The sequence below is a fragment of the Colletotrichum aenigma genome (genome assembly GCF_013390185.1).
Source record: "Colletotrichum aenigma strain Cg56 chromosome Unknown KSG_Cg56_contig05, whole genome shotgun sequence".
Taxonomy (NCBI): Eukaryota; Fungi; Ascomycota; class Sordariomycetes; order Glomerellales; family Glomerellaceae; genus Colletotrichum; species Colletotrichum aenigma.
In genome coordinates, this window is record NW_023500911.1 from 3,064,959 (window position 1) to 3,092,229 (window position 27,271).

Genomic DNA, 27,271 nt, shown 5'->3' on the forward strand with positions numbered 1-27,271 from the left:
AGGTGTCCCACACCTGCCAATACGTCATCCCATAACGCACTTAAACCCTCGTCTGCGTGTGCTGTGGCTGCCTCAAGCCAGCCACCGCCCTGAACCCACGCGCGTGGAGCGCATATCACATCTGAATGAACACCGCTACTACGTAACTACGCCCCAGACCATGTCCGCCGCTCGTGTACCAGATTACAAATAAGAAATCTTACCGACCTAGTCCGCAGCTTCAGTGTTCGAGCGTCTGTCTTGTTTCTTCAGGCATGATGCGTCTGCTCGCAGACGATTGCGGAGCCCCTTTGGTGTCTTGTGACTCGACACAGAAGCCAATCAAGGCCTATCTGCCAAGTATCATCATCCGCCTCGACGACACTCGTCAGCGGCTATGCCGTCACTGCTGACTATGGCTGGTTTGCAGAAATGTCGCCTTGCGTGAAATAGATACCTATCTCTGGCTGGCCATCATCCCGCGGAAGCTTCTAAACTGTACCCAGATGCTGCTGGGCATGGGCCGTGGCCTGTTTATTCATTCTGATTGGGATGTACAAGAATAACGTACGCCTCCCAGCCGGCTCATCTCAGGTGTCCCCATGTGTTGGTTGTAATACAACGCCTCGATGATCGGCCTCATCGACAGAATCAAGGGGAGAGAGGGAGGGAGGGGTAGTGCAAGAGGGGTAAACCGTAACGCAGCCTGTACAGTGCGTTAGCTTACCTATCCAGGGACTAGGTACGTAGTGGGGTCCATGCAACGGGCCAGCGATCTTATCGATACACTACCGCGATAAGATAAGACGAGACCCATAACAAATTTTCTGGTAAGCTAAGGAAGGTAAGTGCGCAGCGTCGCGACCAGAGGAAAAAAAATATTGGATGCGCTCGCCGTGTCGCTACAGGCATCCTCAAAAGTACTCGTTAACACTGCCGCCATCATGGACGACCAAGTGCACAAGCCTCACCGCAAGGCGAAGGACAAGAAGAAAGGTCATACTGGAGGTAAATTACATGGATCTGATCTTGGCTGCATTCAGTTCAATACTCACAAGCGCTCCAGATCGAAACCCCAAGGCTTTCACCTTCTCCAACCCCGGAAAGCTTCTTAAGTCCAACGCGCGATCTGCCGACGTACGCACCCCTGAACCGACGGCACTCTACACAAGCGTTGACTAATGCTTTTGGATAGATCAAAGAAAGGCGATTTCATGTGCCCCTCGTCGACCGACTCCCCGACGAGCCGCCACCAAAGCTGGTCACCATCATAGGACCTCCTGGTGTCGGCAAAACGACTCTACTCAAATCTCTGATCCGTCGATATGCGAAGGAGACCATTTCCGACCCCCAGGGTCCCATCACTGTTGTTACATCAAAGAAGCAGCGGCTGACATTCGTCGAGTGTCCCAATCAACTCGAGGCCATGGTCGACTTGGCCAAGATCGCAGACATCGTCCTGCTGATGATCGATGGCAACTTCGGCTTCGAGATGGAGACAATGGAAGCCTTGAATATATTTAGCTCCGTCGGCATGCCCGGGAACGTCTTCACCATTCTGACTCACTTGGACTTGTTCAAGAAAGTTCAGACTTTGAAGGATGCGAAGAAGCGGATCAAGAGGAGACTTTGGAGCGAGCTCTACCAAGGCGCACACCTCTTCTATCTCTCAGGAGTTATGAATGGGCGTTATCCTGACCGTGAGATTCACAATCTCTCGCGCTTCCTCTCCGTGATGAAGAATCCGCGACCATTGGTCTGGAGAAACTCCCATCCTTACACCATCGTCGACAGCTACCGAGACATCACCCATCCGACGAAGATCGAGGAGGACTCCAAGTGCGACCGCTCTGTTGTTGTTTCAGGCTACCTCAGAGGAACTAACTTTGCCTCCCAAGGCCAAAGAGTGCATATTCCCGGCCTTGGGGACTTTACCGTCGCCAACCTCGAGGTGCTTCCAGACCCCTGCCCGACTCCAGCTATGGAGCAAGCCATGGCCAAGATCACAGGCAAGACGACACGCCGACGCCTAGACGAGAAGGAGAAGAAACTATACGCCCCCTTGTCAGATCGCAGCGGTCTCAAGATCGACGGTGACGCAATTTGGATCACAAGGGAAAAGGGGTTCACCTTCGACAATGATGCCGAAGATGGTGAGAGGGGCGAAGGTGAAGAGCTCATTGTTGGACTTCAGGGCGAGCGGAAGTTGCTAGGTCAGACTGAGGAGGGTGTCCAGCTTTTCAAGGGCGGCGAACAATTGAAGGACGTCGTCGAGGACAATGATACTGGCCGAAAGACCCAACGATTTGCGCATCTCCCGGACCGGGATGGAGAGTCGGATGAGGAGATGGTCGATGACGAGGGTTTCGTCAGTGGTGAAGAGGACGGCGAGTCTGACGTTGAAGAAGAATTCGACGAGGGCAAGCTCGGCAAGATCTTCCTCAAGGATTCTGAAAGGGATGGCGACGATGAGGATGTGGCCTTCGCTGACAGTGACTCTGACCTCGGATCCATTTCTGGGCTGGAAGATGAGGACGGGGACATGGATGGTGAAGGCTTCGACTCGGACGAGGAGGCGGCCGCTCTGAAGTGGAAGGAAAACATGGCGGAGCGCGCCAAGAGGCTGCATGGCAAGAGACGTTCCTATCATACACCGGATCTCGCTAGGTTCATGTATGACGACTCTATAACACCACAGGAAGCACTGAAGAGGTGGCGTGGTGAGGACCGAGAAGGGGAAGAAGATATCGAAGCTTCAGAGAACGACGACGATTTCTTCAAAAAGTCCAAACAGGAGACGGACGACAAAGTGGAGGATAGGTCGATACCCTTGTACGACTATCAGGATTTGGCCGCAAAGTGGTCTCTTCAGGCAAATGTGGAGGCATTGAGGCGCCGCTTCACAACATCGGCGTCACGAGGTGGGGATGACGATGACGGGGATGACGATGAATTTGACGGCATTGATGATGACCAGGACGATGACGAAGGCGACGGTATCTTCGAGGACCTGGAAACCGGAGAACAGCACGGCCCCGAAGACCCCGACGAAGAGGAAAACTTCGAGGACGAGCGTGAAAGGAACGCGAAACGCAAAGAGGAACTCAAACTACGGTTTGAGGAAGAAGATAGAGAAGGATTCCTCAACGACAAAGCAAATGCCCGGAGGGAAGGCGGCGAACAGCAATTCGGCGAGGACGAGTGGTACGAGTCGCAAAAGGCCCTTATCCAGAAGCAGCTGGATATCAACAAGGCAGAGTTCGAAAACCTTGACGAGAGGCAGAGAGCTGTTGTCGAGGGCTTCAAGGCCGGCAAGTATGCCAAGATTGTCCTGGAGGGTATTCCGGCCGAGTTCGTTGAGATGTTCAATGCGAGGATGCCTCTAATTCTTGGTGGTCTGAGCCCTACCGAGGATCGCTTTGGATATGTGCAGGTCCGAATCAAAAAGCACAGGTGGCACAAAAAGATTCTCAAGACGAACGATCCATTGATCTTCTCCCTCGGCTGGAGGCGATTCCAGACCATGCCTATTTACAGCATCTCAGACTCGAGAACGAGAAATCGCATGCTGAAATACACACCAGAGCATATGCATTGTTTCGCAACGATTTACGGTCCACTCATCGCGCCCAACTCCGGCTTTGTTTGTTTCAATTCCTTCTCGTCATCCAATCCTGGCTTCCGGATAGCAGCCACGGGGACAGTCCTCAGCGTCGACGAATCAACCGAAATCGTCAAGAAGCTCAAGCTCACGGGTACTGCCGACAAGATCCACAAGAACACGGCCTTCATCAAGGGCATGTTCAACTCGTCGCTCGAGATCGCGAAATTCGAGGGCGCGTCCATCAAGACAGTTTCCGGCGTTCGTGGTCAGATCAAACGTGCACTGTCCAAGCCGGAGGGCCATTTCCGTGCCACCTTCGAAGACAAGATTCTGTACAGCGACATCGTCTTCCTCCGAGCATGGTATCCTATCAAGCCACATCGCTTCTACAGCCCCGTAACAAACCTCATCGGCTGGCAGGCGATGCGGCTTACGGGTGAGGTGCGCCGCGCTGAGGGCATCGAGACACCTTCGCAAAAGAACAGCCAGTATCGCAAGATTGAGCGCGAGACTCGCCACTTCAACCCTCTGCGCGTGCCCCGTGCCCTGGCCGCCGAGCTGCCCTTCAAGTCACAGATTGTGCAGGCTCGCAAGCAGAACAAAGAGACCTACATGCAGAAGCGAGCTGTCGTGCTCAACAAGGAGGAGAAGACGGCGCGCAACCTGCTGCAGCAGCTTACCACGATCCGTAACGACAAGGTCGCTCGCCGCGCCGCCAAAAAGGAGGAGAAGCGTGCCGAGTACCGCAAGAAGGTGGCCGAGTCTGAGGAAAAGAAGGAGGCGAGGGAGAAGAAGGAGAGCAAGGAGTTCTGGCGTAAGAACGGCAGAAAGCGCCAAGCAGCGGACGAGGGGGCCGGCGGCGGAGGTCAGAAGCGTAGGAAGTAGTGAGGGAATGTCTAGGGTAGGTCAAAAGTCATCTACTACTTTTCGTAGAATATGTAATTAAGGGCGCTTGGCAATCAGTCGCATCAGACAGGCTAAGGCTGCGAAATCATTCAATGGGGGTATCTAACTTCTCCTTGAAAACCAAGACTGTGACTCGAGTCATTCCGCATTTCGAGATGTGTGGTAGCTGGATGGCAAAGTTGATGGCCCGATCCATCATGGCAGTCTATTTCTTTCAGATTGCCCTCGCTACCGATTATCTGTAGTGCAGCAGCCATGTCTGCGTCAGACACTGGTTTGTGATAGCCGCAAGCCGGGATTTTGCATGGGAGCCATGTTGGCCCCTAGCCTTTGAGGAGGCCATGCCATGCTACTTTGGTCGCTGGGCGTCGGTTGAAGAACTACCACGGCTCGAAAATGGCACGAGCAAGCGATGAGGGCCGATCGATACAAGCTGGACCGACCCATGAAGCCGGCTCAAGGCAGGGCCATTCTCGTTTTCACCATAGCCAGCTCAGAACTTCTTGCCCAGGCGCCGTTTGGAGTTTGGCGATAGCACACCAGCTTTCCGTCGTCGCCAGTGCTGGCCAAGATCTGGCCATCATCATCGAAGCCGACGCGCCATACAGGCGTACGATGGCTATCCAGCTTGGCGATTTCTTTGAAAATATGCTTCACTTGTCCTGGCTGGCCCGAGAAGTGCCTCTCCACGTGCGAGCCAGACTTAGCTAGACTGGCACTGAGACCTGATTGAGGTTGCTTGTTGTCTGTGGACTGGCTTACGTTGGAGAATGCCTGCGCCTGGTGATTTTCATGTCTCGTGAGTTCCGCCGTTGACCATGTCTTGCCATCGTCTGACGAGTAGGGTGTGTCTATGCGGAATACGCGTACAAACCCGTCCTGACAAGCCGTCGCAATAATGTCGTATCCTCGGATATTCCCAGGCGCCCATGCTATATCGCGTACAAGGCCTCTATGGACACCAACGTCAACAGCAAGATAGAACTGGCGTTGTGATTGAGCGACGCCGTACGAGGTTGTGATCACGTCCCTAGAGCGATACACCTTGACCGAGGACATACCCGCCACAACGAGGCCTAAAGAGTCGTGTGCGACCCCTGCCCGCAATGCACTGTAACACGGCTCTGGATTCGAATCGAACCGAACTTTGAAGCTAACCTCTTCTCCGCGATTCGGCTTGGGACATATGCTAAACTCGTCTATCGAGGTGTATTCGGACATGTTTTCAGGTTGCTCATTCTCGTACACAATCAGACGACCGTCGGCGGCGAGAAGGGCAAGGTACGTGTGCCTTGTCTCCTCGTTGTGCTTCATGGAAAATGAGCGGTAGGGGTATTTCGAGGAGCGCATTTCGTATGCGGCTTTGCTTGTTGTCGCACGGTTGCTGGCGCTGAAGCGACGGCCTGGAGCAGCAGATGGATCTTCGGCCCATAACTTGAAGCGGCCTTCTATCCCGAGAGATGCGATGAGATTCGGATATACGGTCGGGGGAAGCCATTGGAGCTGGGTGGAGGGAGTGTCAGTCTTGAATGGGCAGTGATTGTGCGCAGCGTCAGAATCGCCTACCTCAAGAATCTCGCTGCCATGCGCCCCCCAAGTATCGCAATGATGCCAGACACCATCCTTGTGACGGTTGAAAACTTTGATCTTCCCGTCGACGGAGCCGGTTGCACAGCGATCGCCATAGGCATTGAAGGCTACAGCTTGAACCAGATCCTGGTGGCCATGCTGGAGATTCAAGTCGAAACCGGTCCTCTCTTCGGTGATTGTGGGAACTTCGTGAGGAAACGATGCCATCGTGTGCGACTTTTATTGTCAAATAGTTTTGAGTGCGCTTCTCGAGTATCGACGTTGCAAACCAGACGCGCGACGATTGCGTGGCGATTGTAGCTTGGATGATGTGGTTCACAGCAAAGGCCCCACGAAGGATGCCGGAAGGGCACGTACCATCGGCCAATGACCACCAGTGCGGTCTTGCGCAGCTACCTAACCTAATGTGGAAGTAAGTAGGTACTCACTCAACAATCGACTTGCTAATGAACGGAAACGTCTGAGGTTTTAGGTCGTAGATCTTGTTACCTTCTTTCCTCTTATCTTCTTCTCTACACACAAATGAGGGCCAGCACATGCGTCGAGTAGAGAGGACACCAACAGCAACAATTTAGGACACATGAGTAAATCATTGTGTCGATACCGGGTTTGCCTAAGCACGTTTTTAGTCTTCTTCAACTTTGATCCGTAGCTCTTGGAGTTTCTCATATAGCGCGGGTATCCCCTTTCCCAACGCCAGCGAATTGGGCACCTCTTCCAAAGGGTGCGCTGGTCCGTAGCTGATATTTTCAGCCGTTCGTAGCAAGTTTCGCACTGAGTTACCATCCCAAAAGTTCTCTCGTTGTGGGTAGTTCTGCAGCAGTCGAAGGGCACGTTTCTGAACGACTGGATCCCCACAGCTGACGATAATAAAATAAAGCGGCGGGATGATTCCGATGTCAAGTGTAAAGGAGCGAGGCAAGGCTGTGGTCTCCCTCTGCCCAGCTGTGAGCCTTTGTTGTAACAGAGAGGCAATGGAAACCAGCTCCGCATAGCGAGCTACGACTTCTGGAGATTGGGACCTCTGGTGAGGTCTTTGGCGTAGGTTGTGGCAGAGAAGACGTGCACACTTGTAATGCAACGTGTCTAGGCACATGGAATCATGCTCTCCTGTGCCGGCCCGCGGAGCTTGCGACGTGGCCAGAAATCTTTCGAAAAGCCCTGCCATATCCTTGCCCTTCTGGGTCAATATCTCGTGCTGGCGTTGGGGAATTGGCTGAGACCAGAACTCATCATCTCCTTGGTGCTCTCGAGTCAACCAAACGAAGGCGAATACATCCCGGGTGTGCTGTACGACGACGCGGTGAGCCTGCGTTATGGACTGGAACTCTTCTGTAGGCGTGTCGTCAAGCTCTCGCCCTTCGTACAGCTTGATGGAGATGAAAGGCTTGAAATTCTCGGCGAATAGAGCACAAGAAACCTCCCAGGTGGCAAAGAGACGGAGAATATAGTCCATCCCCAGTATCTCTTCCGTTGCTTTCTCCCATTCGTGGGCTGGACGAATATTTCGAAGCTCGTCGAGCGTACTCATCGGCAAGCTCTCAATGATACGCAGGCCATTTGACGAGTGAGTCAACGCTGGCCGCCAATTGTTCCGAAGTGTTTCTATGCAGACGAAAGACACGCAGCAGAGGAGTGTAACGGGAATTCTGTCTCTCATTGGCACATGGGCACAGCTGGACAACTTAGACATTGCTGTGCCGTACTGCTGAATCGTGAAAATTTCGAGGTCCCGGCGCGACGAGCTGCAATCGTTCTGACGCATCTCCGACTGATAAATTTGATACACGGAGCCAAGAGCTACAACGGCATGCTTCACAGCCTCGTCAGCATGGCTCAACCGAGGGGCTAATCGGCTCCAAACACTGATGAGGTTGGTGACATGGTTACAGAGACCGGCCTCGGCAACGCGACGAAAGCGGTGGAAATAGACACGCTCCGTGTGAGTGCCGTCTATGTCGGCGACTAAGGGCCGTAATGTGCGCAGAGCCTTGATTTCAGAGCATGGCTGCATACAAGATGCCTGGGCAACTAGAGCGGGAGCACGCGTATCGTCGTCCGCCTCTGCCGGTCGAGACGGCATAACTTGGTCGTAACCATCGCATTTCCTTCCGGTCGATATGCAACGTATGCAGGCAGGTCTCTCTTCTCCGCACTTGATGCGTCTTATTCTGTATAAAAAAAAATTGTAGCCATGCGTCAGCACTTCGCAGCCCAGGCACCATTCTCGTTGGTAAGAGTGTCGTACTTGCTGCGCTCAGTTAATCTTTACAGCCGCGAGAACAGGGGCATGCAGTAGTATGTAATGAATAGGGGCTCACCATGTCAAGCACCCTGTTCGAACTTTGGGTTTGCTTGCCCTCTTGCGTTTCAGAGAAACAGCAGTCTGGTTTGGCATACTCGTGGTGCTTCCACTGATCCTCGAGATGGGAACCATCGGCTCGAACGGAGGGTGATTTCAATTGATGGGACGTTCATTGATCGGGGAACAGGCGCGCAAAAATACGTGGAGCCAGTTGCCTCGTCCGCAGCGCATGCATGCACATTGGCTGTAATGTGGGACGACAAAGATCTGATAGAAGCTGAACACGGGAACGGATGCCTAAGCGGAGCGTCACTTCAGCCGTACCTTACTCAACGAACCTGACTCAGGCAGGATCATGAACCTGAGAAAAAGGTGATCGGAATCGGAAATGGGCCGGTTTTGAAGGCAAGTTTTTTTTTTGAGTTTGGTGGTTTGAGAGGCCTGACGTGCGTTGTCGCTGTGTGTGGCCTCTGTCAGTGAGCCCCGAAATGCATGGCAGCCCGTTCAGGGCCCAACATCGTGCGTTGGCGCTACACTAGAGATGGCCCTGATCGCCTGAGGCCACCGAACACAATCATCATTCAAGGTAGGTATTTCAAGGTAGGTGAACTACGGTACCGTATATGGTATGGATGTGCCTCTCTGTCACTAAGTCGCCCTTGTCGCGTCCCCTCGCCTGATGATCCATCACTACGCCTCAGTTTCCGGCTCGATTCTACTGGCACGGTTCCTCCCCTTCTTGATGTTTCTCCATTCCATGCATAGAGCGCAGACAAGCGTTGCCAATGACAGGCCCATGCCTGCCAAGAAGATCCTAGTGCATGCGTAGTTGTATGCCTTGACGACCACATCCAAGAACTGGGACGGAACGACCTTGTGTAAGTCGGTTGCCCCAATCTTGACAATGACTTGTGCAGGCAGTCCAGGAATGCCAGAAAGCTGCGACACAAGCATGTTGCTGAGAATCGACTGTCCTACCGAGACGAATATAGCTGCTCCCAATTGCTGCGCAAAGAAGCTTATGGAAACACCTGTTGACACGTCTTCTTTGGGGAACACCGCCTGCACAGCAAGACCGACGGTTTGCATGCCAAACCCCAGGCCGAAACCTGTGAGAAACTGGTATCCGATCCAGTGTGCCGAGCTAGTTCCCGGCTGAAAGGTACTCATCAATCCTAGACCTGTTGCCATGATGCATGGACAGAGGATCATCGATGGCACGTAATAGCCAATCTTTTGCGTCGCTCCCCCTGAGATGATGGATGACGCCACGATGCTGAGCACCAGCGGTAGTGTATAAATACCAGAGTCCACGGGATCCGCACCCTGTACAGCTTGGACTGGAATATTGATTAACACGTCGTCTCCTCGCAGCAACACACCGGCCCTTTCCCCCCCTTTTTTTTGTAAGAAGGGGGGGGGGGAGAACTTACACCAAAGAGGAAGATAGTAAACCGCCAACATCATCGACCCAGCCAAGAAAAACATGAAGAATGCGCCGGCTAGCATGGTCCTCTGGGTGATGATCCTGACTGGAACCGTTGCCGTCTTGGGCATGAATACCTGGACGGCGGCGAAAGCGCTGAAGGCAACCCCAAAGACTATGAAAAGAGCAATGATACGGCCATCGCTCCATGCATACGTCGCCCCGCCCCACTCCAGGGCAAGGAGAAGGGCCACGATGGAGGGTAGGAAGAAGAACGTCCCCAAGGGATCAAGGCGCAAGATATGCTGGGTGAGTGTTGCAGGTTCTCGTGGTTGCTGCTTGGGAGCCTTGAGCATGAAGAACAGGTATACCAAAGCCGCGCCTCCAATAGGAAGATTCATGTAAAAGCACCATCTGTTTTCCGGATTCCCGCGTCAGTCCAAGCCATTCTAGCTAGAGACATGTTGAGTGCAACATACCGCCAAGTGACTGTGCCCGTGAAGCCACCGCCGATCAGTGGCCCGATCACGGAAGCAAGGCCAAAGACCATACCAAAGATGCCTACGGTTGGTGTTAAAACTTGGACACGTCTGCTCAAGACAGTAATGTTTGGTTACCTTGAAACATTGGCCTTTTATGTAGCGGCACCATTGGAATCATGACCATCATGGCTCCAGTGAATATACCAGCGGAGCCGACACCTGCAATGGCTCTTCCTGCAATCAAAGTGGCCGAGTTGGGAGCGACGCCGCAAAGAAGTGAGCCAATCTCAAAAACAAAGATACTGCTGAGGAAAACCCTGTACGCGCAAAAAATCAGCCACGAACGCTTCTGTAGCCCCTAGTCGTATCACTACGTACCATCGAAGATTGTAGAACTTATATACTCGGCCAAACACTAGTTGGGAAGCGGCAGTGGTGAGCATGTAAGCCGACCCATACCAGCCGATATCCCCCAAGCTCCCAAACTCGTCAGTGATGCGTGGGATTGCGGTGGCTATGATGGTTCGATCGAGTGCCACCAAGAATAAGGCGATGAAGTTGGAAAAGATGGTGAGCCAGAACTTGATGCTCTTTGGCTTGAAATTCTCTTCTGCCTCGTCAATCTCAACCGGTAGCCCCTCCGGAGCGGGGTTCTCTGCATCTTGCTTCTCGTCCAGATTAGGCTCTTTCGAAACGTCGAGCTGGCTGGCATTGGCTGAAGGGCTGGCTGATATTATCGGCGTGTGAACCGTGACCTTCTCCTGTAACGTTGATGGCCTGTCCTCCGATTTCTTCTCCACGTGATCATCGCTTTCCCTTGGGGTCAAGGTGGGTGTTGAGGTATTTGTTGCTCGGAAAGCTTCGCCATTGAAAGAAGCGCCGTCGCCCTCGGCAGACTTGGTCGCTGGGGGAGTGTCGACCATGATGATTCGGGATGCTCTATTAGGCCCACTCGCGATGATGATGCCCCCGAGGAGGTAGAGATGGAGGGGCCGCACAAGACGGTGGGAGGGGGAAAAAGGGCTTTGGCTCTGGTGGCAGGAATTGATTAGAATAATGAATGAGCGGACAACAAGTTCGGCTGGATTTGCTTTTTTGATTTTTGATTTTTTTTCCCTTTCTTTTTCTTTCGCCTCTGCCGCTTTTTTCTTCTCGCTGCTTGGCGCTCGGGCAGTTCACAGGCATGAACCACAGACGGGTGAGAATCGGTCGACTCAGGCCATTTTAATTATACATGTGGGTGGCTACGACAACTTGTTAGTTAGCATGGTATCAACGCGGCCGTCGGCGACCAGTGAAGGTGCCTCGGACGCGACGCGATACTATGTACACCATCATCGTATGGTGGCTGCCGCGAGTGTCTCACGCGACTGCGGTGCAATGGCGGTGGGATGGGTGCCAGCAAAGCTTAGTCGAGGCCGGTGGGGATGTCCAGGCGAGTGTCGTCGCTCGTTGGTTCCGGACATGTTCGCAGGGAGAAGCGAAGGATACTCAGCATCAATGGGACCTTAGAAGGCCATGTCTCGGGCACCGGAGGTCGTACTGGTGTCCGGCGGGGTCCCGACTGCGCCGTTTGCGGCATGGACTCGGGTGCTCGGGTAATGCAATGCATACCTTAGACAAGGTGCCTGGGTATCTGTAGCACTACCTACCTTAGGTACCTTAGGTAAGGTGCCTTAGGTGGTGTGGTAAGGCATGAGGTGCACCTTATTGCCCGATGTCCCTGCTTAGGTACCTAAAGCTGCTTAGGGCTCTTTGTGGAAAGCTGGGCTCTCTGTTGTTGCATTGACCTCTAATCTGTCAACTTGGATCAACGTCAACTCTCGTTCGGTCCCGGACGGGTAATTAATTAGGTATTCTCCTCAGGTGCTCTCTCTCCCTGCCGGTCTTCCCCCTCAGACATCGCGACGTTCCATCCCATCCCATCCCATCCGTTCCCAGTTCCAAGGTCCCAGTCTCGCCGTGTGGTCGTCGCCGGACCTAAGCTACGGTCCTACCCTATAACGTAGGCAAGAGCACCACACCCACCGGACTGGAAACGCCCACGGCCCTGTCGTTCGTCCTGTCTCTTCCGGTTTGGTCCACGAATAGTCCCATTGCCTGGCCCTAGCATACCATCTTTGCGGACACCAGAGCTTGTGCTGGTGCTGGTGCTGATGCGGATGCTGATACTCCCACCGCCTACGGATCCATTACCCTCAACGCCTGGTTCCATAACCGACCCCAACCGCTTACCTACCTACCTAGGTACCTTATCCGTATCTAACTGGACCTACCAATCCATACCTTTACCCCCGTCTGCCTTACTCCGCCTGTCCCCCCAAATTCTCCATCTCCGCACGCATATCCACGCTTGTCTCCACCAAACCTACTCTAAGCTGAGCTTCTGCCTGCTGCCTGCTCATTATCCGTACACACATACACATCTACTAGGCTTACCGCAGCCATCTTCTGCCCATTCCGACAATCCAACAGACCGTCCATTCCAACAGTGTCTCGGGTAGTCAGAACCAAATCTTCACCGAACCTCGTGGTCTCCGGCAGAGAGCCTCTCGAGACAGAATACGGCGCCGCTCCGCTCCACTCCACTCCACTCCATACCGACAGGTCTGGCCAGCTGCCCCTTGGCGCATCTGATGATTGTTCATTGGTCTCTTCGTTAAACTCGTCCCGCACCCCGTCAACGTTTCGCCTGCAACCTCACCTTTCGGATCCGAACCGGGATTCAGCCAGCCGACATCAAGACCTGTATGGTAATCAGCCAGTCAGTCAGCGTCTCGCCATCTGCATACCAGAAGTTGCCCGCATCCACATAATAAACCATGTCGGGAGAAGCACAACTACTACCTCCGCCGAGGGCTCCTCCTCCACCCGAACCCGACCCCATGGCTGCCATGAAGCTTACCAGAGGCACATCATGTGTTCTTTGCCAGCAGCGAAAGGTTCGTTGCGACAAGAACAAGCCTTGTGCCAACTGTGTCAAGGCTCGCGTCGAATGTCGAGTCATCCCCCCACAACCACCGAGGCGACGAAAGAAGCGTCTTCAAGAGAGAGACCTTGTCGACAGACTGAAAAAGTATGAGCTGCTCTTGGCTGAAAATGGCGTCAAGTTCGACCCCATCGCAGCCGACCTGAAGCCTTCAGACCGAGACTCTATCCACATCGACGAGGGCCCTAGTATCGATGAGGTTGCTGAGCTGGAAAACGACTTCGAGGGTCTCAAGACGTCTCCCGAGGGAAGCACATCACCCTCCGTCGCCGGCAGCAGGAGGTCACAGTCCGACAAGTGAGTAAAGCGGCACTATACCACTACAACAACTACTACTACTACTACTTCTACTACTACCACTACTTCTACTACTACTACTACGGCAAGAACTCCCCCTTCGTACATGCACTAATATGTTACTCGATATACTAGACCCTTTAACAAATGGTTTCCCTTTCACAAAGAGGTTTGCTGCCCTCCTCCGCTTCATTTATCCACGCGCCCCATTTTTGCCTTTTGCCACCCTCTGTCCTAACTGATGGCCCAGTTCAGAGCCAGCGAGGAACTGCTGAGGGATTCCTCAGAAGATGAGGTCGATGGTTCCACGATACACCACGCCTTCGATAAGATGTATGACAACCAGGATGGCTTCCCATTCATTGTCGGCAACCGGAATGCTTCCGTGACACACCTGCATCCATCTCCCATTCAAATCTTTCAACTCTGGCAAATTTATATCAACAACGTCAATCCTCTCCTGAAAATAACACATGTTCCCACTGTTCAAGGTCTCATCATAGAGGCCAGTGCTAACCTCGAGAAGATTTCAAAGAACGTGGAATGTCTCATGTTTGCAATTTATCTTTTAGCAGTCACCTCACTTGAGGATACCGAGGTCGCCAAGATGTTTAACGAACCCAAACCTTCCGTCTTATCTAGGTTCCACACGGCTCTCCAACAGGCACTTGTCAACGCTGGCTTTATGCGGACAAGTGACACCATGGTCCTCCAGGCCTATATGCTCTTCTTGGTAGATACGAACCGCTTCCTGTAAACGCGTTTCTACACAGCAGGCTTGCTAATTAACGCGAATAGATCGCCGTTCGCATGTTCGTCGATCCAAGACAGATCTTTTGCCTGGTCGGCATAGCTGTAAGGATCGGCCAGCGGATGGGTCTGCATCGGGATGCTGCAGCCTTTGGGCTCTCACCCTATGAGGTCGAGCAACGGCGGCGTCTCTGGTGGACTATTGTCGGCTACGATCGTCGTATAGGAGAGATGACGGGCTCAACCGTAACAGCCTTGTCTACTGCCGGTGACTGCAAGCTGCCTCTCAATATCAACGATACTGACCTACATATCAACGGCAAAGATGCTCCGACTCCACACCAGGGTGCGACCGAGATGCTCTTCGTCCTCATCCGGACAGAGTTGGCGATGGCTATTAGCAGCGATACTGTACGCGATGGGCAGCGCCATGGGGACAAGGAGAAAGAATCCGGTCCAGCGGCTATCGCACCGCGACCGGTCCCGACGGTCCGCATGGCTGGGCAGGATCAAACCTACACACTAGACGGCTTCTTCGCGCATATCGAGGGCACCTACCTCAAATGGTGTGACCCCAAAATACCCTTACATTTCTTTACTCTGACGATGACGCGGCAATCACTTTGTAAGATGAGGGTCATCTCATTCCTTGTACGGATGGGCAACGGCGAAGCGACCACGCTCCAAGATCATGAGCGCGATACACTCTTTCTTGAAGCTATCCAGATGATCGAGTACGATAACATTGTCCAGGCCGCGGAAAGTCTGCAGGGATATAAGTGGTATACGTACCTCCACTTCCCCTTTCCGGCCTACATGTTCTTGGTGACGGAGTTACGGCAACGGCTGACCGGGCCGATGGTTGAAAGAGCATGGGATGCCATTGCTGAGAACCACGAACGGCGAGGGCTGATGAATACACTGCATAGTCCGATGCACATCGCTTTCGGCAATCTATTTATTAAGGCATGGGACGCTCACGAAGCCGGCCAGCAACAGATCGGAAGACCTGAGCAGGAGCCCATGTGGATCACGAGGTTGCGCCAGCGGGCAGAGAAGGCGGGCAAGAAGCAGCGCGGCGGCCGGCCCGGGCCAGATGGAGGAGCCGGATTCCCACAACAGGCTGCCAGAAATGCACCGGTCAACAATACTACGTCCCAGGTCGGCCCCATGCAAATGCCGACAAACATGATCATGACGCCGCCATCGGTGACTGCGGGGACCCCGGCGATGGGTCCCCCGGCTTCGGAAGGTGATGTTGTGGATATGGATTGGAGCTACTTGATGCAAGGGTACGACATGGATACGTATGCGGCATTCGGAGGGGGGTTCGGCGGCTTTCCTCTGGGCGGTAATGGCATGGTCGGCCCGGGGATGATGGGGAACCCGGATGGTAGTAATATGTTTGGGAGCTGAGGAACTTTCAATCCCTCCTACATGTGAAGGGTAAGGCAAAGGCCTGGGCAATTGTCCATGAATCAAATGAGAGTTCTTTCTTCACATTATGTGCTTACTATTACCCATCACCACGACACTTGGTGCCCAGCTTAGCAGGTGCCACTTGATCCCGTAGGCCCTTCCCAAGCATCATTTACCGCCAGGCTTTTCGTCGAGCCACAGGAAGGTACAGCCAGTGTACGGTTTGTTGTCTCGTAAATGTAGCCTTGGTCGCAGTTTTGCTTCCTCGCGTAGACATAGCTCACGTTCTGGCCCCCGGGAATTTCTACGTCGACGGTCCAAAGCGGACGTTCAGAGCTGTAATTTGATGCGCTCATTTGCTGGCCATTTCCAACGTTCCAGGAACCAAGTTCGGCAATATTGCCGACAAGGTAGACATTCTCGCCGTAGTACGTCGTCGCATTGACCAGGAAACTGACGGATACAGAGCAGGAGCCCGTCACGTTAGGGGCTCCGGCAGCGATTGCCGGGGCGTAAATGCCGGTCGTCGAGGATGTGGTGCATGTAGCCGGTAGCTCCGTGGAGGCAGTCCAGCTGGGCGGGTACGAGCCGGCGCGGCGCTCACTCATCGTGACGAAGGCCGCGTACGACCATGTGAGGTCAGCCGCAGAGATAGGGTTGCCTGGCGGGGCTTTGTTGAACTGCTCAGACATTGAGCCGTTCTTGGGGATATACTGTTGGGCTACGGCAACGAAGGAATCCGCGTAGGCGGTGACGGCGCTGAGAATGCTGCTGTAGTCATTGGATAGGTTGGCGGCCTTCTGGTAAGTGCCCTCCTTGACTTTGGGGTACAAGTCGGCGAAGAAAGGTTGCGACGTCGAGTCCACCTTGATTTGGCCCTGCGACTTCCATTGAGCCACTGCGTCGTACAGGAACTCGGCTGCTCCGATGGTGATGAGATACCTAATTGCGGATCAGCACCATGCTTTTGGCGTGGAATTTCGGATTCAACTCACCAAGGATTGCCGTCAAAATACACATCCTCGGTGTAGCGGCCCAGAGCTACACCCTTGTTCTTGGCGATTCCCTCGTTGATTGGGTAGAGCGTGGCGTTACGGAAAGCGTCGATCAAGACCTTGAAGTTGGCCAGAGATCTGCTGTGGCAGGGTTGAATGGAAGGATCGTCGCAGCTAGCTGCGATATCAAACACAGCGATGGACCCGAGCATGACGTTGGCATCCTTGCCGGACCGTTGTGTTTGGGTGTTGATGTTGGCCGTGAAGTATTCCCCGTTCCAGAAAGTTTGGAGGAAACACAAGACGTCGGGTGCCAGCTCACAGCCTGCGCACTTGACGCCAAGAGATTGTGCCAGCGTGTTGCCTTCCACGAGGGACCGATACTGGCTCTGAGTGGTGAAAAAGCTAGAGCCGGAGACTTCTTCCCAGAGGTCGAATCCGGTAGAGTTCCTAGGCTCCCTGTTAGGCCATCGACACGACATGCGTCTTCCGGGAGATTGACTTACCAGTATTGGCCAACGTAGGACAAATCGTTGGCGATAATGGGCCAGATGACGTCTTTGACCTTGGATTCCTGGCCATTCTGAATAAGCCAATGCGAATAGGTAATGAGTGTGATAGCTCGCAACGCCGGCCCGTCTCTTTGAGGGCGACCCCAGGCACCGTTGAAGCGTGAGCCGTCGACCAAGTACTTGGCCTCGCCTAAGCCGCGGCCAGAGGCCAGCAGAGACCCCGAAGGATTTGTGACGGTTTGCAGGATAGCCTGAGAGTGGTAGTAGTCCTCGATATAGACTTGGAGATCCTTGTTGCCAAGAATGAATTCGTCGACGACCATCTTCATGGTCAACGCGGCATCTCGGGTCCAGGTATAAAAGTCTGCGGCGCGTACTGGGTTAGCGAACGAAGATAATGGAGCTTGGGGTCGGTAACAAACAATCAGGGTCCGACTTGGACGGGCTGGCGACGACAATGCCGGCACCAGCCCCTTGAACCATTGAACCATGGGGTCCAATGTTGTTCAGGGCGCTTATGAGAGCAATATCTCTTTGACGAGTGACAAAGTCATCGAGATCTGCCGCGAGGACAGTGGCGACGAGGCCGAATAGGGAGAGCAACCCAGATCGCAGAGACATGGCGTCACAAATGGGAAGCAAGTGCCCAGCGTATGGCGAAATCCGTGCTTGATCCTATGAATGGCTTTCGGAGGTAGGGTTCGGCAACATCGACGCCATTGGTGACGGCTGCCTGATATGTATATATATAGTTGTTGTGTACAATACAAACGAAAATCCTCGTGCTGAGACATCCCAAGCAACTCGTATTGTGCAGGAAAACATTAGTTTGCAGCAAAACTTATTACCGGCATCATCGTTCTGGACTGCCCTGCACGTTCATCCCAAGTCGTCTTGTTTACAGGGATGGCGCCTCTGCCTGCCTGGCAATGGAAGTGGAAAAGGAGTCGCCGCGGTGCGTGGGTACTGTCATTTCATTCGAAAGTGCACTCAGTGGGAAGGTTTACAAGGGGGCCGGGGCGACACCGGACTATCTGGTCTAAACCCAGCGGGCCGAGTAAGGTGCTTCTGCTAAGGACGGCAACTTACTTCAAAGTTGGGGTTTAGGGGCTCGGTTAAGCCGGTTGAGTGCGGAGAGGAGGAAAGGATCGCCTAATTAGCACCTCACCTTTACCACGTCCATCAGAAATCTATTTAATTAGTATTTGCAACCTTCTGAACCGTCCACACGAACACAACAGAAAACGCACATCCATGACTCGCCGAGAGAACTTCGGTCTCGGATCTCTGAAGCATGCGACCGACCTATCCTCATCCGCCCACAGGGTCGACCGGTATGCAAAGCACTCTACGGTTCGCTTTCAACACAGGTTGAATGCCTTCAAACAGTATTTGGTAGCCTACAGTCCAAAGGAGGGGGAGAGGGGGGGACGCTTGGCTCTTGCCAACTTGCTTCGGTTGTATGTGCTTCCATCTACAATTTTACCAACGCATGCATGTGTGCTGTATCATTCGCACCTATTCTCAAAGGATTCGCCATCCACATCCCACACCTGATCTTTCCAATGACCTTTTGGCTACCTCTCGTCTCGGCTACTCCACTCTGCTCACTCTAACCCATAGGCCAGACTGAATAAATATTCCAGCTGAGAACGAGTTCCATGATTTGGTAGGATCCGTCAGGGCAAAGTCGAATCGCCGCAAGAGCTGGCAGTGACAGTTAGTCAACCAAAGATGCCTCTTGCGCAGGACGCTGGCTAGCCCAGAGAAGACTTACTTCAACGAACACTTTGTTCATCTCCAATAGGGCCACCGTCTTCCCCAGACACTGCCACTTGCCGTACTTGAAGACCAGTTCCCATTGCGCCGTCATGGACTTGAGTTGATCATCTTCGGCCTCTAACCAGCGTTCCGGCCGGAACACGTCGGCGTCTGGGCCGTATACCGTTTTGGAGCGGAGCACTCCGAAGGCAGTCCAACCAATATCAGCTCCTTCGGGTATACTCATGCCATGCATGAAATCACCTCCCTTGGGCACTGTTGCCGACATGAGGCCGGTAACCGGAGGAAACACACGCAAGCCTTCCTTGATCACAGCTTGCAAGTAGCGAAGGTCACCCGCTTCCCGGTTAGTAATGGGGGATGATATCATACCCCTTCGCGCCGTATCCCGTATCTCGTTGGTAAGGCGGGAATAACAGGATGGGGCTGTCATCAGATACAGGATTGTAGTCCGGATTGAAGTGGCCGTCGTGTCGGATCCGGCTATGATCTGTACCAATGTCTCACCCTCAGCCTCCTCTCTGGTCAGGCCATGTGCAAGGAAGGACCCTAACATGTCCCGCCGTTTCGCCGTTTTGTCTGACATGAGCCTTTCTGCGACAACCCTCTTCGCGACGCTAGCATGAAACAAACAACAGTTAGTGGTCTCGTGTTTACACCAAAGATGGCACAGAGCAACACAATCACTCACGCGATGAACTGGCCAAAACCCACGCGGTCATGCTCCGAGGGCATTGCCCGGCGGAAAAGGGGCGACTGAAGCAGTTTTGCCAGTTGAGGGAACACGGTGAGTGTCATCATGACTGGCATGCTCTCCTCGGTCGTCTGGATGTATTGGTGAACGTCGGCATCTTGCTCGAGGTACCCGAAGTGATAGCCAAACGCGAGCGATGTGATTATGTCCAATGTGAGGTACTGAATCTTCCTGCACAAATCCACAGGTCGGAAGTTGACAGCAGTGGACACATATTTCTCCTCAATGAGCCGGACGAGTGACTGTATTTGAATGTCGACGGTGGACTCAAGACCCTCATTTTCCTTGCCAGAGTACTGTTTGATTTTGTGTCAGAGGATGGCGCGTTGATGAAAATCGAATGTAAGACCAGGAAAGACAGGAACATGGCACAACTTACACCAATGGCCATCTTGGCTCTGAGTTCATTGTGGTCATGATCGTTTCTCATAGAGATGATGTTGTCCCTGGTAGGATCGAATCTGACGGCCTGATACCAGGCGCCCTTGCGATATGGCGAACGAACCGCCCACATCCGACGAAGCAGTTCTGCGTCATTGGTTACCAAGTCGTTGGGACCAATGCGGACGACCGGGCCTACAACGCAAGGGTTTCTGTCAGCAGCCTGTGGAAGCCAGACAGGGGAAATGTCTGCGGCTCTTGAGCACGCAGTGGACGAGTGCGCATGTGTGTCTGAGACCTTCTCGGACGGCACAACTCATCTCTGTGGCAGAGGCGAGCGGTTGAGTGGTGAGGGCTGGAAATGTGCTGGGGACCGGGCGTAGGAAGTTTCCAGGGCTGACTCACCGTAGTCATCACAGGCTCGCTTGAGGGCGAGATGCATCTGCCCACCCAGTGTGTTACGTAGCATCCACCATTTGCTGAAGGCAGCACCTGGCGGTCCAGGAATATGTCTGAGACGGTTCCATGAGCGGTAGTTCATCACCGTTAGAAGTATGAGAAGGGCAGCAAGCAGAGGAATAAACGGGCTCTGGAAGCGGCCCGAAAGCTCGATGAGGGCAGCCATGACGCCTTGTCTGAGGCGGTTGTGTGAGGCAGGGTCTGGGGCCGTGATGTGAGATGAAGAGTGGATTCTGGTTTTTGTCTTCCACCTGGTTTTGTCTTTCTTTTCCTTTCTCCCCCTTCCTCTCCGTCGAGGGTGGTGTGGATCGGGCTGAGTGTGAGAGTGAATGCAGGGTGTGAGTTTGACAGCCGGAAGAAGTCGAGGGAGGAGGCAAGTTTTTGACTTGACAAACCAGAAGTTAAGTTATGTAGGTACCTACCTGCCTACTTTACTTCGGGGCCCTCGGAGAGATGGGGAAGAGTGGTAGGTGATCAGGTAAAGTAAGGTACCTCAGGTCGAGGCAGTCCGGTAGGTAACGGAAGGTAAGGTAAGCACGGCGGCCGGGGCTTGAATGGCATCGACTCCTTCCCGGGAGGGCAAGAGCATAAAAGTGCGGCAGGCGGCAATGACGCCCGGTGATGGCATGAAAATCAACGTGTAAGTAACCAGTTGCAGGTAAGATTGCCGGATGGGGTGAGGTAGGTACCTTACCAACGAACACCTAGGTGGGCGAGAGCGAGTGAAGGGGAGAGGGAGGGTGAGTGTCCTCGACCGCCTCCGGCCTGGCCTGGCCTGGCCTGGCCGGGTTTTCTTTGTTGACACCTCATGGTACCTTACCCTGCAGTGACAGGCACGATGTGTGGTAGGGTCATTTCAAATATCTTCCGCATCGTTGTAAGGGTCCTTTGATATCTACGGTATCCATGGCAGATGCCTGCCGAGAGCACTGGGAAGGCGGCAGAATCGCAAATACTCACCTTCATTTTGCCGTAGCCTATCGTAGGTAGGCAGGTAATGTAATAGGCAAATTGGTAACGACCTAAGAATCAAAACTGACACAGATCTGTTGTTTCCTCCCTCCTTTTGCTTCCCCTCTCTGTTCCTCTCACTCCTTTGCTTTTGACATCATTCCCGCTGCTGCCATTTCCGTCTTGACGAGGGTTTCTCCCAGCACCCCGTCCAAGACTCTTCTCCTTCCGTCGTGACCTATCTGCCCGACTACCTCTCTGGTCTCGCTGCTGCACTTACATCCAATAGAAAATATGAGCTGTCATCTGCAGTCTTCCGGTCTAGCCTGCTAGGCATCGAACGGGAGCCTGGCCAGACGTGACAGACACGCCGGTCAGACGCAAGACGTCCGACTTGTTGGCCTCCTTTGCCGACCGACCCATCGGAAGACTACGTGTACCTGCCAGTCAATTTCCCAAGGAATATCTGCATGCGTCGGCCGTGTGCCCATCTTTCACTATAGCCTGGGAGAATACTGCATCCTGCCCAAGGTATCTGCGTGTAACATGCATGATCGTGGTGGCCAAACTCCACTGCCATAGCCATAAACCATCAGCCATCAGCCATGAACTGCTAGCCACTATGCAGTTTTCCATGCTCTTCGGTTCACGAGGATATTTCAGGGAACGGGTCACAGGATCTTTCGAACCTGATGTTGGACTAAAGTGGGTGGATGGACCCAGCCAGTCACACTGGTTGCGGCCACTCTTGTTTTGTCGCACGGGTGCTCGAAATACAAGAATCGCCTCGGGCTCTGCAGGATTCTCAGGAAACGGACAGACGGACTTGTTTTCTCGCCGGCTACCACACCCACTATTCCTGTTTTCTCGCCGCATGGTCATGATAGCAAGACGTCGGTGGGCCACAGCGGCAACATGCTACCCACCGTATTTGTCTTCTCCCCGACTGCCTGCATGATTGTATGCAGGAAACCGACTCTCAGCGGAACGGCCGTGATGTATGCTACGACTGTCGGCTCTCAAAACACCACCTGAACCCTCGCCATCGGGATCCCTACCCCTCTCTGCAGGCTACGACCATGGTTCGTGCATATCATCAGCAGTTGACAGCTCGGAAGGCGCCAACCTACCCCCTAGCCATAGTCGCAGGTTATAGCTGTCAAGTTATGACTGGACGAATGCACGTGGCTTGTGCAACCCTCCTCGCCAGTACGATATTGATACCTCAACTGTGCGTAGGCTTGGACCGACCCTGTGCAAAACCAGTCGAGCAATGTCATAGCTATCGTTCTTGCATCCGTGACTAACTTCTGTACAGCATCATCTGTTGTTGTTATATCAGAAGGCGGCTGACGCCATCGTCCCGAGCTCTTTGCGCTGATAGAGAGAAGGCACGGAGTCCCTACCCTCTGTTGAGGGGGGAGGGTGGTTAGCCCAAAGGGAAGATAGAAAGATACACAGCTTTGGGTGACACGGAACCGAAAATTCGGCCTGACAAGGAAGCCACTTGTTCGTGTTGCCCTCGCAAGGAGCACCGCAGCCGAGCCGTTCCCCTCATGTTATTACCACAGACGTGACCTTCCGTCTCCATCCTCAATGGCAGAGAGGGGGGATACGGCCAGCACCTTTCAAGAATTGTGTAGAGCCGCTTTCGGGGTTTCTCTTGAAGCAAAAATAGATAAAGAAGAAAGAGCTAAGAGAGCCTTGAGCTATCTCGCCACTGTATTGTTGTCGGAATTGTCGGAGCAGGCTCGAATTAATGCTGCACAACTGCCAGGGACTTAGAAGGAGCTTCGACGAGACAAGACGATGGCGATGGAGGACCCGATCCTGGAAGCGACGCATAGTGTCGACACTGTGCTTCCACTGGGGGCCAATCTGGCCCTGGAACCTGACGAGGTCAGCGTCGAAGTGGAGGCTCACCACCTTCGGGATCCTGATCTCTATTATGTTCCTTACTTACCACGCCTTACAGGAAGTTTCCGATGCCGATATGCAGAGCAACTTGGGGAGCGATGTCGACTCGGCATTGGGCGAAGCAAGTTATTCAGCAGTAATGGAATCGTAGACTCGCGAGCTTACGCATCACAGTCCGAAGCATGGCCTTCGTCAACCGCTTCATTACGGTCGAGCATAGTCCGGGCCATGGAGGAGAACGGCCGCATCTACCATGGGTACAAAGATGGCAAATATGTCTTGCCAACTGATCAAGTATGAGTATCTCCGAGCGTAATACGACTGCCGACATGATGTCGTCTGGACTAACGAAACTTTGTCTGCAGGAGGAGCTCGACCGCCAAGGTGAGTTCATCTGCTATTAGCAGACCAATTCGGCGATGTACTTGCTCTCTAACTGTCGCAATAGCATTTCAGTACCAGCTATGCCAGTTGACGTTCGAAAATAGGCTCAACTTCGCGCCGGTCTACCACCCACATAGGGTTTTAGATGTTGGATGTGGCATAGGTGTGTGTCGCTCTCTTCCTTTCCGTCTCTGCCCCGATCCTTAGGCCTCCGCGCGTACGTCTTTGTAGCCTGCATATTGACAACCCCATAGGCATGTGGGCAATAGACTTTGGTAAGACACTATCCGAGTCCCTTTAGCACCTGAAGGCGTGTTTATTCCGGGACCAGGCGAAGAGCATCCCGAGTCCGAGGTTATTGGCGTGGACCTTTCGCCCGTTCAGCCAGGCTTGTAAGAATCGCTCATCCTGCTCTACTGCGGCTTCACTAACAATTACAGCACACCACCCAACGTCCACTACGAAATAGACGACCTCGAAGAGGAATGGAGCTTTTCGAGAAAGTTTGACTACATCCACAGCATGATGATGACAGGTGCCTTTAGAGACTGGCCCAACTTTCACCGACAAGCATTTGAGTCAGTCGCTTCTCCAATCACGGCTCTGCACTCATCATCCTATCCTTCGCTAACATTGTCTCGCAGGAACCTCAACCCGGGGGGGTGGCTCGAGATCCAGGATATCGACTTTCCCATGCGATGCGATGATGGGACGATTCCACCCGAATGCGATCTGGGGAGATGGAATGATCTCATGATGGAGGCTGGTAGAAGATCGGGTTTCCTCCTCGACACGTGTGGCCGGGCAGCGGAAATGATGGCCAATGCAGGCTTCATTGACATTGTGCGAATACCGTTCAAATGGCCCATCAATCAATGGCCGCGGGATGTCAGGCATAAAACCCTGGGCCTCTGGACCGAAGCCAACTTCAGTGTTGGTCTTGAGTCGATGACTTTGGCCCTCTTCACCCGGTTTATGGGGTGGAGAAAGGAGGAGGTATGGGACTTCAGCGCGAGGGCGAGCGCAGAATGGCGTGATGTAAGGAGGCATGGCTACTTCGACGTGTACGTTACGTATGGGAGAAAGCCATGACATGTATAGCTGCTAGATTGATGTCGCATTTTCTATACCCTCAGGCCATCACATCGCACGGGGGGTGTGTTGTGATGGGGAGCTTTCCTGTCGGAGGTCGCTGACTGTATCGTCGGTGCCCAGGCGGTCATGCTTTCGAGTCTTCGCACCGCGATCAAGCCAAATTATTACGCCCTGCCCCGCATGCTGTCAACCGTGTATTATCCCTGTCTGCTTCCTAGGCGACGCGACCCACGACATGGAGCGGCCGACGTGGCCACTGTCACAAGTCTGGCTGAGACTCTTGCATGAGTCTAAAGCGCGGCCAGAAAGACCACTTCTTGGCCCGGACTGACAATTAATTGAACCTTCTGGAACGTATTGAAACCATTGGCGAACGGCGCAGCAAGTTCTGGTCGGCAATCGGTAGATCGTAGCCTGCCAGTAAAGGTACCACAGGAAGCGGAGGTCTCGTTTCAAGCGGAAGGCTTTTGGGCCCAGACGGAGATCCACGGCAGATACGCATGTATTCTGGTGTCGTGGAACGCCTTTCGGATGTCCTGTTCCATGGCTTCGGCCTCCTGCTGGGTGAGGCCCATCTGCGGCCATTTCACGAGGACGGCGCGAACGAGCTGCCACAAGACGTCCTTACTCAGGAAGAGACCGATTTCTCGCTGATGCCTACTCTTGGCCCATGGCCCGATGGGCATCTTGTGAGTTCGGCAGTGGATATTGACGAAACCAATAGTTCTTAAAATCTCGGGTAGGATGAGGGGAATCCCTAGGTCCCAGGAAAGTGAGTTCTGAACATGCGAACGAAAAGGTCCATGAATCTTGTTGGAGCATAGTGCTCGGGCATCGTGTGATCGTCGCATCCGATTTTGATGCCAGCGTCCTGGAATTCAATCCAACCGCCTGGTTTTAGATTACTGTGACAAGGTCAGCCGTTGAACGGGTTAACCCAAGGCATTCATCTTACTGATACGCCGACGTGATGACCTTTACTGGGTCTCGAAGGGTGACACTGACTGAACGCAAATGCACAAAGTCCAAGTCAGAGTATAGAGGGGACCAGGTTTCTTCAACATCGTCAATTCGCCAGTCCACATTCTGAGGACCATAGGCATTCTGGATTGGAGAGATGTCTACTCCAATGACATGTGCACTAGGAAACTTGTCGGCCACTTGAAGATGGGTCAGAACTGCAAGCTTCACCCAACATATGCACGGGGAACGACTAGCACCAGACTTACCTTCTACAGCCTAAAGGCCGGTACCGGTGCCGACGTCCATGATTTTTTGTGGACTGTCATTGATGGGAGAGAGGTAGTCATTGCCATCAAGAAGACGTTTGATCAATTGGTGCTTCATTTCTTCCCGGAACTGTTCCGTCTCGTCGTTGGGCAGGGGGTATATTCCCTGGAGGAAGGACTGATATCGTCTATTGAGTGAAGGCTCAGTTTTGTTCCAAGGACGGAGACGAGGGTGTGGGCAACACACCTGCCACCTTCGTGCGAATGTCTCATGACGCGGGAAGCAAGCGATGTGAAGCCCGAGGATACGAGCGACTCCCCGTAATCCGAACCCTCGAATGCGTCGTCATCCACTGTGTCTGCTGGAGCCGGCTCTATTGGCTCGGTGGTGGACGTATTCATGGCCGCAGCGCCTCTGAGAGGTGACCTAAGACCAGCTCTGCAGAGAAACGGATGGGTATGAATTCATCGACATAGCACTGCCTTCCTGTAAGGTGTTGTGGGCAGACAAGATGCCTCGTAACGGAGCAGGTTTTGCCGGTGTTTGTGAGCTTGTTCTAAGGCTGTGGCGAGTGTTGAGTGACAGGCGGCTGCATCAGCAATGTCCGAACCGGACTGTAGGGTCGGGTAGCGTCGAGCTGAGGGTCCAGCAAGTGAGATGTGTACTCGACGTGGGAAGGTGCCAAAGTAAATCGTAGCCGTGGAGACTGCTGGACATGCAATGCCGAAAAGACCAGGCAGCAGCAGAGCGTGACAGTAGGTGTACGGAAGACTGCGGGAACGAATTGTGGTCAAGGCAAAGGAAAAGAAAGAGGGCGAGACGGGAGGATGATCTGGGAGACGCGGGACGGGGAAGAAGCCAGGCGAGAGGGAACAGAGCACACCACCTAGTAACAGGAACCGGGTCTACTGTCAGTACCAACGGTGTGGTAGGCCAATCACGGCCAGCTGCTCGCAGCCGTTGGTGTTGACGGGGCTGGTCCCAGTGTTCTAAGGATGCCCATCCGTTGATTAAAGTAATACAAGAGCAGAACCGGCTCCAACGTGCTGGGGCGGTAAATGTCC

The 27,271-nt window shown here is 53.5% G+C and overlaps 8 protein-coding genes across 8 annotated transcripts; 3 read left to right on the plus strand and 5 right to left on the minus strand.

The window, feature by feature from the left end:
• Positions 1-923: 923 nt before the first annotated feature.
• Positions 924-4,468, plus strand: bms1 (Ribosome biogenesis protein bms1; the record flags this gene model as incomplete). Its single annotated transcript, XM_037323732.1, has 3 exons — positions 924-987; positions 1,046-1,116; positions 1,175-4,468. The coding sequence occupies 3 exons, from the start codon at positions 924-926 to the stop codon at positions 4,466-4,468; spliced, it is 3,429 nt and encodes a 1,142-aa protein (XP_037177372.1).
• A 477-nt stretch (positions 4,469-4,945) lies between these two features.
• On the minus strand, positions 4,946-6,286 carry SEH1 (Nucleoporin SEH1; the record flags this gene model as incomplete). The annotated part of the gene is made up of 2 exons (XM_037323733.1): positions 4,946-5,992; positions 6,056-6,286. The coding sequence occupies 2 exons, from the start codon at positions 6,284-6,286 to the stop codon at positions 4,946-4,948; spliced, it is 1,278 nt and encodes a 425-aa protein (XP_037177405.1).
• Positions 6,287-9,074: 2,788 nt separating this feature from the next.
• aflT-3 (Efflux pump aflT) lies at positions 9,075-11,215 on the minus strand (the record flags this gene model as incomplete). The annotated part of the gene is made up of 5 exons (XM_037323734.1): positions 9,075-9,724; positions 9,818-10,224; positions 10,290-10,371; positions 10,428-10,609; positions 10,671-11,215. 5 exons carry the CDS (start codon positions 11,213-11,215, stop codon positions 9,075-9,077), a joined length of 1,866 nt encoding a protein of 621 aa, XP_037177371.1.
• A 1,899-nt stretch (positions 11,216-13,114) lies between these two features.
• aurR2-3 (Aurofusarin cluster transcription factor aurR2) lies at positions 13,115-15,744 on the plus strand (the record flags this gene model as incomplete). Its single annotated transcript, XM_037323735.1, has 3 exons — positions 13,115-13,578; positions 13,834-14,311; positions 14,377-15,744. The coding sequence occupies 3 exons, from the start codon at positions 13,115-13,117 to the stop codon at positions 15,742-15,744; spliced, it is 2,310 nt and encodes a 769-aa protein (XP_037177378.1).
• Positions 15,745-15,875: 131 nt separating this feature from the next.
• On the minus strand, positions 15,876-17,875 carry GAMP (Glucoamylase P; the record flags this gene model as incomplete). The annotated part of the gene is made up of 4 exons (XM_037323736.1): positions 15,876-16,689; positions 16,743-17,192; positions 17,249-17,618; positions 17,677-17,875. The coding sequence occupies 4 exons, from the start codon at positions 17,873-17,875 to the stop codon at positions 15,876-15,878; spliced, it is 1,833 nt and encodes a 610-aa protein (XP_037177377.1).
• Positions 17,876-18,847: 972 nt separating this feature from the next.
• CGCA056_v008490 (Cytochrome P450 monooxygenase lolP1) lies at positions 18,848-20,796 on the minus strand (the record flags this gene model as incomplete). Its single annotated transcript, XM_037323737.1, has 6 exons — positions 18,848-18,961; positions 19,032-19,375; positions 19,544-19,653; positions 19,728-20,086; positions 20,170-20,366; positions 20,577-20,796. The coding sequence occupies 6 exons, from the start codon at positions 20,794-20,796 to the stop codon at positions 18,848-18,850; spliced, it is 1,344 nt and encodes a 447-aa protein (XP_037178026.1).
• Positions 20,797-23,390: 2,594 nt separating this feature from the next.
• On the plus strand, positions 23,391-24,974 carry CGCA056_v008491 (Secondary metabolism regulator LAE1; the record flags this gene model as incomplete). Its single annotated transcript, XM_037323738.1, has 9 exons — positions 23,391-23,480; positions 23,557-23,634; positions 23,673-23,792; positions 23,864-23,882; positions 23,947-24,045; positions 24,137-24,157; positions 24,214-24,274; positions 24,323-24,460; positions 24,527-24,974. 9 exons carry the CDS (start codon positions 23,391-23,393, stop codon positions 24,972-24,974), a joined length of 1,074 nt encoding a protein of 357 aa, XP_037178027.1.
• A 455-nt stretch (positions 24,975-25,429) lies between these two features.
• CGCA056_v008492 (Secondary metabolism regulator LAE1) lies at positions 25,430-26,608 on the minus strand (the record flags this gene model as incomplete). Its single annotated transcript, XM_037323739.1, has 5 exons — positions 25,430-25,663; positions 25,771-25,882; positions 25,933-26,137; positions 26,231-26,394; positions 26,454-26,608. 5 exons carry the CDS (start codon positions 26,606-26,608, stop codon positions 25,430-25,432), a joined length of 870 nt encoding a protein of 289 aa, XP_037178028.1.
• Positions 26,609-27,271: the final 663 nt, after the last annotated feature.